General features: G+C 53.9%; 1 protein-coding gene across 1 annotated transcript in view; it reads left to right on the forward strand.

Annotated features, from left to right (window-relative positions):
- The window catches only part of LOC144955098 (DDB1- and CUL4-associated factor 6-like), a gene marked incomplete at its 3' end in the record, with an annotated part of 31,304 nt that extends 19,789 nt beyond the window's left edge, over positions 1-11,515 (forward strand). Inside the window, exons 2-3 of the mRNA XM_078885434.1 lie at positions 8,179-8,333; positions 11,504-11,515. Of these exons, the coding sequence (XP_078741560.1) occupies positions 8,179-8,333; positions 11,504-11,515 (167 nt within the window). The remainder of the gene's footprint in view (positions 1-8,178; positions 8,334-11,503) is intronic.
- Positions 11,516-11,708: the final 193 nt, after the last annotated feature.

The following is an 11,708-nucleotide window of genomic DNA, read 5'->3' on the forward strand; positions in this document are numbered from 1 at the left end:
ATGAAACATAATAAAATAATGAAACATAATAAAATAATAAAACATAATAAAATAATGAAACATAATAAAATAATGAAACATAAAAAAATAATAAAACATAATAAAATAATGAAACATAATAAAATAATACAAATAAAACATAATAAAATAATGAAACATAATAAAATAATAAAACATAATAAAATAATACAAATAAAACATAATAAAATAATAAAACATAATAAAATAATGAAACATAATAAAATAATAAAACATAATAAAATAATGAAACATAATAAAATAATAAAACATAATAAAATAATGAAACATAATAAAATAATGAAACATAATAAAATAATAAAACATAATAAAATAATAAAACATAATAAAATAATAAAACATAATAAAATAATAAAACATAATAAAATAATGAAACATAATAAAATAATAAAACATAATAAAATAATAAAACATAATAAAATAATGAAACATAATAAAATAATACAAATAAAACATAATAAAATAATAAAACATAATAAAATAATAAAACATAATAAAATAATAAAACATAATAAAATAATGAAACATAATAAAATAATAAAACATAATAAAATAATACAAATAAAACATAATAAAATAATAAAACATAATAAAATAATAAAACATAATAAAATAATGAAACATAATAAAATAATGAAACATAATAAAATAATACAAATAAAACATAATAAAATAATGAAACATAATAAAATAATACAAATAAAACATAATAAAATAATGAAACATAATAAAATAATACAAATAAAACATAATAAAATAATAAAACATAATAAAATAATAAAACATAATAAAATAATAAAACATAATAAAATAATGAAACATAATAAAATAATGAAACATAATAAAATAATAAAACATAATAAAATAATAAAACATAATAAAATAATGAAACATAATAAAATAATAAAACATAATAAAATAATAAAACATAATAAAATAATGAAACATAATAAAATAATAAAACATAATAAAATAATAAAACATAATAAAATAATAAAACATAATAAAATAATACAAATAAAACATAATAAAATAATGAAACATAATAAAATAATAAAACATAATAAAATAATAAAACATAATAAAATAATACAAATAAAACATGATAAAATAATGAAACATAATAAAATAATGAAACATAATAAAATAATAAAACATAATAAAATAATGAAACATAATAAAATAATAAAACATAATAAAATAATAAAACATAATAAAATAATGAAACATAATAAAATAATGAAACATAATAAAATAATGAAACATAATAAAATAATGAAACATAATAAAATAATACAAATAAAACATAATAAAATAATGAAACATAATAAAATAATAAAACATAATAAAATAATACAAATGAAACATAATAAAATAATGAAACATAATAAAATAAGACAAATAAAACATAATAAAATAATGAAACATAATAAAATAATGAAACATAATAAAATAATACAAATGAAACATAATAAAATAATGAAACATAATAAAATAAGACAAATAAAACATAATAAAATAATGAAACATAATAAAATAAGACAAATAAAACATAATAAAATAATAAAACATAATAAAATAAGACAAATAAAACATAATAAAATAATGAAACATAATAAAATAAGACAAATAAAACATAATAAAATAATAAAACATAATAAAATAATACAAATAAAACATAATAAAATAATGAAACATAATAAAATAATACAAATAAAACATAATAAAATAATGAAACATAATAAAATAATACAAATAAAACAAAATAAAATAATGAAACATAATAAAATAAAACAAAATAAAACATAATAAAATAATGAAACATAATAAAATAATGAAACATAATAAAATAATAAAATAAAACAAAATAAAATAATGAAACATAATAAAATAATACAAATAAAACAAAATAAAATAATGAAACATAATAAAATAATACAAATAAAACAAAATAAAATAATGAAACATAATAAAATAATAAAATAAAACATAATAAAATAATGAAACATAATTAAATAATTAGCATAATAAAATAATAAAATAAAACAAAATAAAATACAATTCTCACGACGTTTCGGCCACAACGCAAGCAGCCGTCCTCAGGTGGAGAACAGGTCTGTCGGGGAGACAGCGTCTGAATGAAACACCACCAATATTTAAGCTTAAATATTTAAGATTAAATATTTAAATATTTAAACTTAAATATTTAAATATTTAAGCTTAAATATTTAAGCTTAAATATTTAAACTTAAATATACGCTGCCAGGCTTGGAGTTTGTGCAGCGTCTCAGGCTGGAAGTGCGTCTCCCCGTGCACGAAAGATGCGTCAACTCGCTCCGTGTCTCTCGCCGTGTCTCACCGTGTGTCTCTGTGTATCACCGTGTCTCACCGTGTGTCTCTGTGTCTCACCGTGTCTCCCCGTGTCTCCCCGTGTCTCCCCGTCTCTCCCCGTGTCTCCCCGTGTCTCCCCGTGTCTCCCCGTGTCTCCCCGCGTCTCCCCGTGTCTCCCCGTGTCTCCCCGTGTCTCCCCGCGTCTCCCCGCGTCTCCCCGTGTCTCCCCGTGTCTCCCCGTGTCTCTCCGTGTCTCCCCGTGTCTCTCCGTGTCTCTCCGTGTCTCCCCGTGTCTCCCCGTGTCTCCCCGTGTCTCTCCGTGTCTCCCCGCGTCTCCCCGTGTCTCCCCGTGTCTCTCCGTGTCTCCCCGTGTCTCCCCGCGTCTCACCATGTCTCTCCGTGTCTCCCCGCGTCTCCCCGTGTCTCCCCGTGTCTCCCCGTGTCTCTCCGTGTCTCCCCGTGTCTCCCCGTGTCTCCCCGCGTCTCACCATGTCTCTCCGTGTCTCTCTCACCGTGTCTCACCGTGTCTCTCACCGTGTCTCACCGTGTCTCTCCGTGTCTCTCACCGTGTCTCTCTCACCGTGTCTCTGCGTGTCTCTCTCACCGTGTCTCACCGTGTCTCTCACCGTGTCTCACCGTGTCTCTCCGTGTCTCTCACCGTGTCTCTCTCACCGTGTCTCACCGTGTCTCTCTCACCGTGTCTCTCACCGTGTCTCTCACCGTGTCTCACCGTGTCTCTCCGTGTCTCTCACCGTGTCTCTCTCACCGTGTCTCACCGTGTCTCTCTCACCGTGTCTCACCGTGTCTCTCACTGTGTCTCACCGTGTCTCTCCGTGTCTCTCACCGTGTCTCTCTCACCGTGTCTCACCGTGTCTCTCTCAACGTGTCTCACCGTGTCTCTCACTGTGTCTCACCGTGTCTCTCCGTGTCTCACCGTGTCTCTCCGTGTCTCTGCGTGTCTCTCTCAACGTGTCTCTCCGTGTCTCTGCGTGTCTCTCTCACCGTGTCTCACCGTGTCTCTCACCGTGTCTCACCGTGTCTCTCCGTGTCTCTCACCGTGTCTCTCTCACCGTGTCTCACCGTGTCTCTCTCACCGTGTCTCACCGTGTCTCTCACCGTGTCTCACCGTGTCTCTCCGTGTCTCTCACCGTGTCTCTCTCACCGTGTCTCACCGTGTCTCTCTCACCGTGTCTCACCGTGTCTCTCACTGTGTCTCACCGTGTCTCTCCGTGTCTCTCACCGTATCTCTCTCAACGTGTCTCACCGTGTCTCTCACTGTGTCTCACCGTGTCTCTCCGTGTCTCTCACCGTGTCTCTCTCACCGTGTCTCACCGTGTCTCTCTCAACGTGTCTCACCGTGTCTCTCACTGTGTCTCACCGTGTCTCTCCGTGTCTCACCGTGTCTCTCCGTGTCTCTGCGTGTGTCTCACCGTGTCTCTGTGTCTCTCACCGTGTCTCTCCGTGTCTCTCACCGTGTCTCTCTCACCGTGTCTCACCGTGTCTCTCTCACCGTGTCTCTCACCGTGTCTCACCGTGTCTCTCCGTGTCTCTCCGTGTCTCTCACCGTGTCTCTCTCACCGTGTCTCACCGTGTCTCTCTCACCGTGTCTCACCGTGTCTCTCACTGTGTCTCACCGTGTCTCTCCGTGTCTCTCACCGTGTCTCTCTCACCGTGTCTCACCGTGTCTCTCTCAACGTGTCTCACCGTGTCTCTCACTGTGTCTCACCGTGTCTCTCCGTGTCTCACCGTGTCTCTCCGTGTCTCTGCGTGTCTCTCTCAACGTGTCTCTCCGTGTCTCTGCGTGTCTCTCTCACCGTGTCTCACCGTGTCTCTCACCGTGTCTCACCGTGTCTCTCCGTGTCTCTCACCGTGTCTCTCTCACCGTGTCTCACCGTGTCTCTCTCACCGTGTCTCACCGTGTCTCTCACCGTGTCTCACCGTGTCTCTCCGTGTCTCTCACCGTGTCTCTCTCACCGTGTCTCACCGTGTCTCTCTCACCGTGTCTCACCGTGTCTCTCACTGTGTCTCACCGTGTCTCTCCGTGTCTCTCACCGTGTCTCTCTCAACGTGTCTCACCGTGTCTCTCACTGTGTCTCACCGTGTCTCTCCGTGTCTCTCACCGTGTCTCTCTCACCGTGTCTCACCGTGTCTCTCTCAACGTGTCTCACCGTGTCTCTCACTGTGTCTCACCGTGTCTCTCCGTGTCTCACCGTGTCTCTCCGTGTCTCTGCGTGTGTCTCACCGTGTCTCTGTGTCTCTCACCGTGTCTCTCCGTGTCTCTCACCGTGTCTCTCTCACCGTGTCTCACCGTGTCTCTCTCACCGTGTCTCTCACCGTGTCTCTCACCGTGTCTCACCGTGTCTCTCCGTGTCTCTCACCGTGTCTCACCGTGTCTCTCTCACCGTGTCTCACCGTGTCTCTCACTGTGTCTCACCGTGTCTCTCCGTGTCTCTCACCGTGTCTCTCTCACCGTGTCTCACCGTGTCTCTCTCAACGTGTCTCACCGTGTCTCTCACTGTGTCTCACCGTGTCTCTCCGTGTCTCACCGTGTCTCTCCGTGTCTCTGCGTGTCTCTCTCAACGTGTCTCTCCGTGTCTCTGCGTGTCTCTCTCACCGTGTCTCACCGTGTCTCTCACCGTGTCTCACCGTGTCTCTCCGTGTCTCTCACCGTGTCTCTCTCACCGTGTCTCACCGTGTCTCTCTCACCGTGTCTCACCGTGTCTCTCACCGTGTCTCACCGTGTCTCTCCGTGTCTCTCACCGTGTCTCTCTCACCGTGTCTCACCGTGTCTCTCTCACCGTGTCTCACCGTGTCTCTCACTGTGTCTCACCGTGTCTCTCCGTGTCTCTCACCGTGTCTCTCTCAACGTGTCTCACCGTGTCTCTCACTGTGTCTCACCGTGTCTCTCCGTGTCTCTCACCGTGTCTCTCTCACCGTGTCTCACCGTGTCTCTCTCAACGTGTCTCACCGTGTCTCTCACTGTGTCTCACCGTGTCTCTCCGTGTCTCACCGTGTCTCTCCGTGTCTCTGCGTGTGTCTCACCGTGTCTCTGTGTCTCTCACCGTGTCTCTCCGTGTCTCTCACCGTGTCTCTCTCACCGTGTCTCACCGTGTCTCTCTCACCGTGTCTCTCACCGTGTCTCTCACCGTGTCTCACCGTGTCTCTCCGTGTCTCTCACCGTGTCTCTCTCACCGTGTCTCACCGTGTCTCTCTCACCGTGTCTCACCGTGTCTCTCACTGTGTCTCACCGTGTCTCTCCGTGTCTCTCACCGTGTCTCTCTCACCGTGTCTCACCGTGTCTCTCTCAACGTGTCTCACCGTGTCTCTCACTGTGTCTCACCGTGTCTCTCCGTGTCTCACCGTGTCTCTCCGTGTCTCTGCGTGTCTCTCTCAACGTGTCTCTCCGTGTCTCTGCGTGTCTCTCTCACCGTGTCTCACCGTGTCTCTCACCGTGTCTCACCGTGTCTCTCCGTGTCTCTCACCGTGTCTCTCTCACCGTGTCTCACCGTGTCTCTCTCACCGTGTCTCACCGTGTCTCTCACCGTGTCTCACCGTGTCTCTCCGTGTCTCTCACCGTGTCTCTCTCACCGTGTCTCACCGTGTCTCTCTCACCGTGTCTCACCGTGTCTCTCACTGTGTCTCACCGTGTCTCTCCGTGTCTCTCACCGTGTCTCTCTCAACGTGTCTCACCGTGTCTCTCACTGTGTCTCACCGTGTCTCTCCGTGTCTCTCACCGTGTCTCTCTCACCGTGTCTCACCGTGTCTCTCTCAACGTGTCTCACCGTGTCTCTCACTGTGTCTCACCGTGTCTCTCCGTGTCTCACCGTGTCTCTCCGTGTCTCTGCGTGTGTCTCACCGTGTCTCTGTGTCTCTCACCGTGTCTCTCCGTGTCTCTCACCGTGTCTCTCTCACCGTGTCTCACCGTGTCTCTCTCACCGTGTCTCTCACCGTGTCTCTCACCGTGTCTCACCGTGTCTCTCCGTGTCTCTCACCGTGTCTCTCTCACCGTGTCTCACCGTGTCTCTCTCACCGTGTCTCACCGTGTCTCTCACTGTGTCTCACCGTGTCTCTCCGTGTCTCTCACCGTGTCTCTCTCACCGTGTCTCACCGTGTCTCTCTCAACGTGTCTCACCGTGTCTCTCACTGTGTCTCACCGTGTCTCTCCGTGTCTCACCGTGTCTCTCCGTGTCTCTGCGTGTCTCTCTCAACGTGTCTCTCCGTGTCTCTGCGTGTCTCTCTCACCGTGTCTCACCGTGTCTCTCACCGTGTCTCACCGTGTCTCTCCGTGTCTCTCACCGTGTCTCTCTCACCGTGTCTCACCGTGTCTCTCTCACCGTGTCTCACCGTGTCTCTCACCGTGTCTCACCGTGTCTCTCCGTGTCTCTCACCGTGTCTCTCTCACCGTGTCTCACCGTGTCTCTCTCACCGTGTCTCACCGTGTCTCTCACTGTGTCTCACCGTGTCTCTCCGTGTCTCTCACCGTGTCTCTCTCACCGTGTCTCACCGTGTCTCTCTCAACGTGTCTCACCGTGTCTCTCACTGTGTCTCACCGTGTCTCTCCGTGTCTCTCACCGTGTCTCTCTCACCGTGTCTCACCGTGTCTCTCTCAACGTGTCTCACCGTGTCTCTCACTGTGTCTCACCGTGTCTCTCCGTGTCTCACCGTGTCTCTCCGTGTCTCTGCGTGTGTCTCACCGTGTCTCTGTGTCTCTCACCGTGTCTCTCCGTGTCTCACCGTGTCTCTCCGTGTCTCTGCGTGTGTCTCACCGTGTCTCTGTGTCTCACCGTGTCTCTCCGTGTCTCTCACCGTGTCTCTCTCACCGTGTCTCACCGTGTCTCTCTCAACGTGTCTCACCGTGTCTCTCTCAACGTGTCTCACCGTGTCTCTCACTGTCTCTCACCATGTCTCTGTGTGTTTCTCTCTCTCCCCGTGTCTCACCGTGTCTCTCTCCGTGTCTCTCTCTCTCACCGTGTCTCTGTGTCTCTCCGTGTCTCCGTGTCTCTCTCTCTCTCACCGTGTCTCTCCGTGTCTCACCGTGTCTCTCTCTCCCACCGTGTCTCTCCGTGTCTCCCCGTGTCTCACCATGTCTTTGCATGTGTCTCACCGTGTCTCTGTGTCTCTCACCGTGTCTCCCCGTGTCTCTCTCTCTCTCACCGTGTCTCTCCGTGTCTCTCACCGTGTCTCTCTCACCGTGTCTCACCGTGTCTCTCTCACCGTGTCTCACCGTGTCTCTCACTGTGTCTCACCGTGTCTCTCCGTGTCTCTCACCGTGTCTCTCTCACCGTGTCTCACCGTGTCTCTCTCAACGTGTCTCACCGTGTCTCTCACTGTGTCTCACCGTGTCTCTCCGTGTCTCACCGTGTCTCTCCGTGTCTCTGCGTGTCTCTCTCAACGTGTCTCACCGTGTCTCTCTCAACGTGTCTCACCGTGTCTCTCACTGTGTCTCACCGTGTCTCTCCGTGTCTCTCACCGTGTCTCTCTCACCGTGTCTCACCGTGTCTCTCTCAACGTGTCTCACCGTGTCTCTCACTGTGTCTCAACGTGTCTCTCCGTGTCTCACCGTGTCTCTGCGTGTCTCTGCGTGTCTCACCGTGTCTCTGCGTGTCTCACCGTGTCTCTCTGCGTGTCTCTGCGTGCGCAGCGCGAGTGGAGTTTGTGCAGCGCCTGCGCCTGGAGGCGCGTCTCCCGGTGCACGAGGGCTGCGTGAACTCGCTCACCGTGTCTCCGTGTCTCTCACCGTGTCTCTCACCGTGTCTCACCGTGTCTCACCGTGTCTCCGTGTCTCTCTGCGTGTCTCTGCGTGCGCAGCGCGCGTGGAGTTTGTGCAGCGTCTGCGCCTGGAGGCGCGTCTCCCCGTGCACGAGGGCTGCGTGAACTCGCTGTGCTGGAGCGAGCGCGGCGACCTGCTGCTGTCCGGCTCGGACGACACGAAACTCGTGCTGACGAACCCCTTCACACGCAAGGTGAGGAGACACGGGGGGGGAGACACGGGGGGGGAGACACGGGGGGGGAGACACGGGGGGGGAGACACGGGGGGGGAGACACGGGGGGGGAGACACGGGGGGGGAGACACGGGGGGGGAGACACGGGGGGAGAGACACGGGGGGAGAGAAACGGGGGGGAGACACGGGGGGGGAGACACGGGGGGGGAGACACGGGGGAGACACGGGGGGGGAGACACGGGGAGAGACACGGGGGGGGGAGACACGGGGGGGGAGACACGGGGGGGGAGACACGGGGGGGGAGACACGGGGGGGGAGACACGGGGGGGGAGACACGGGGGGGGGAGACACGGGGGGGGGAGACACGGGGGAGACACGGGGGGGGAGACACGGGGAGAGACACGGGGGGGGGAGACACGGGGGGGGAGACACGGGGGGGGGAGACACGGGGGGGGGAGACACGGGGGGGAGACACGGGGGGAGACACGGGGGAGACACGGGGGGGAGACACGGGGTGGGGGGAGACACGGGGAGAGACACGGGGGAGACACGGGGGGGAGACACGGGGGGGGGGGGGAGACACGGGGGGAGACACGGGGGAGACACGGGGGGGGGGGGAGACACGGGGGAGACACGGGGGGGGGGGGAGACACGGGGAGAGACACGGGGGAGACACGGGGGGGAGACACGGGGGGGGGGGGAGACACGGGGGGGAGACACGGGGGAGACACGGGGGGGAGACACGGGGGAGACACGGGGGGGAGACACGGGGGGGGGGGAGACACGGGGGGGGGAGACACGGGGGAGACACGGGGTGGGGGGAGACACGGGGAGAGACACGGGGGAGACACGGGGGGGGGGGGAGACACGGGGGGGAGACACGGGGGGGGGGGGAGACACGGGGGGGGGGGGGAGACACGGGGGGGGGTGACACGGGGGAGACACGGGGGGGGGGGGAGACACGGGGGGGGGGGAGACACGGGGAGAGACACGGGGGGAGACACGGGGGGGGAGGGGAGACACGGGGGGGACACGGGGGGGGGGGAGACACGGGGGGGAGACACGGGGGAGACACGGGGGGGGAGGGGAGACACGGGGGGGACACGGGGGGGGGGGAGACACGGGGGGGAGACACGGGGGAGACACGGGGGGGGGGGGAGACACGGGGGGGACACGGGGGGGGGGGAGACACGGGGGGGAGACACGGGGGAGACACGGGGGGGGGGGGAGACACGGGGAGAGACACGGGGGGGGGGAGACACGGGGGGGAGACACGGGGGGGGGAGAGACACGGGGGAGACACGGGGGAGACACGGGGGGGGGGGAGACACGGAACTCGTGTTGACAAACCCTTCACTCGCAAGGTGAGGAGACACGGGGGGGGGGAGACACGGGGGGGGGGAGAGACACGGGGAGAGAGACGGGGGGGGGGGGGAGACACGGGGGAGACACGGGGGGGGGGAGAGACACGGGGGGGGAGACACGGGGGGGGAGACACGGGGGGGAGACACGGGGGGGAGACACGGGGGGGAGACACGGGGGGGAGACACGGGGGGGAGACACGGGGGAGACACGGGGGGGGGGGAGAGACACGGGGGGGGAGACACGGGGGGGAGACACGGGGAGAGAGACGGGGGGGGGGGGAGACACGGGGGAGACACGGGGGGGGGAGACACGGGGGAGACACGGGGGGGGGGGGAGAGACACGGGGGGGGAGACACGGGGGGGAGACACGGGGAGAGAGACGGGGGGGGGGGGAGACACGGGGGGGGAGACACGGGGGGGGGGGGAGAGACACGGGGGGGGGAGACACGGGGGGGGAGACACGGGGGGGAGACACGGGGGGGAGACACGGGGGGAGAGACGGGGGGAGACACGGGGGAGACACGGGGGGGGAGACACGGGGGAGACACGGGGGGGGGGGAGAGACACGGGGGGGGAGACACGGGGGGAGACACGGGGGGGGAGACACGGGGAGAGACACGGGGGGGGGGGGAGACACGGGGGGAGAGACGGGGGGGGGCGATGGGGGGAGACACGTGTCGCACCCTGTGTGTGTCTCTGTGTCTCTGTGTCTCACTCCCGTGTCTCACCCCCCGTGTCTCTCCCCCCCTCCCGTGTCTCCCCCGTGTCTCACCCCCCGTGTCTCCCCGTGTCTCCCCCCGTGTCTCCCCGTGTCTCCCCCGTGTCTCCCCCGTGTCTCCCCCTGTGTCTCCCCCGTGTCTCCCCGTGTCTCCCCGTGTCTCCCCCGTGTCTCCCCCGTGTCTCCCCGTGTCTCACCCCGTGTCCCCCCGTGTCTCCCCCGTGTCTCCCCGTGTCTCCCCCGTGTCTCCCCCGTGTCTCCCCCCGTGTCTCCCCCGTGTCTCCCCCGTGTCTCCCCCCGTGTCTCCCCCGTGTCTCCCCCGTGTCCCCCCGTGTCTCCCCCGTGTCTCCCCCGTGTCTCCCCCGTGTCTCCCCCGTGTCTCCCCCCGTGTCTCTCCCCGTGTCTCCCCCGTGTCCCCCCCCGTGTCCCCCCGTGTCTCCCCCGTGTCTCCCCCCGTGTCTCCCCCCGTGTCTCCCCCGTGTCCCCCCCGTGTCTCCCCCGTGTCTCCCCCGTGTCTCCCCCGTGTCTCCCCCGTGTCTCCCCCGTGTCTCCCCCCGTGTCTCCCCCGTGTCTCCCCCGTGTCTCCCCCGTGTCCCCCCGTGTCTCCCCCGTGTCCCCCCGTGTCTCCCCCGTGTCTCCCCCGTGTCTCCCCCCGTGTCTCCCCCCGTGTCTCCCCCGTGTCCCCCCCGTGTCTCCCCCGTGTCTCCCCCCGTGTCTCCCCCGTGTCTCCCCCGTGTCCCCCCGTGTCTCCCCCGTGTCTCCCCCGTGTCTCCCCCCGTGTCTCCCCCGTGTCTCCCCCGTGTCTCCCCCGTGTCTCCCCCGTGTCTCCCCCGTGTCTCCCCCGTGTCTCCCCCGTGTCTCCCCCGTGTCTCCCCCGTGTCCCCCCGTGTCTCACCCCCTGTGTCTCCCCCGTGTCTCACCCCCCGTGTCTCCCCGTGTCTCCCCCGTGTCTCCCCCGTGTCTCACCCCCCGTGTCTCCTTGTGTCTCCCCCGTGTCTCCCCCGTGTTTCCCCGTGTCTCACCCCCCGTGTCTCCCCGTGTCTCCCCCGTGTCTCCCCGTGTCTCACCCCCCGTGTCTCCGCGTGTCTCCGCGTGTCTCCGCGTGCAGGTGGTGGCCAGCGTGCCATCACTCTGTGTGTGTCTCTGTGTGTGTCTCTGTGTCTCACCCTGTGTGTGTCTCCGCGTGTCTCCGCGTGTCTCCGCGTGCAGGTGGTGGCCAGCGTGCCATCGCTCTGTGTGTGTCTCTGTGTGTGTCTCTGTGTCTCACCCTGTGTGTGTCTCCCCGTGTCTCCGCGTGTCTCCGCGTGCAGGTG

The sequence above is a fragment of the Lampetra fluviatilis genome, unplaced genomic scaffold (genome assembly GCF_964198595.1).
Source record: "Lampetra fluviatilis unplaced genomic scaffold, kcLamFluv1.1 SCAFFOLD_173, whole genome shotgun sequence".
NCBI lineage: Eukaryota > Metazoa > Chordata > Hyperoartia > Petromyzontiformes > Petromyzontidae > Lampetra > Lampetra fluviatilis.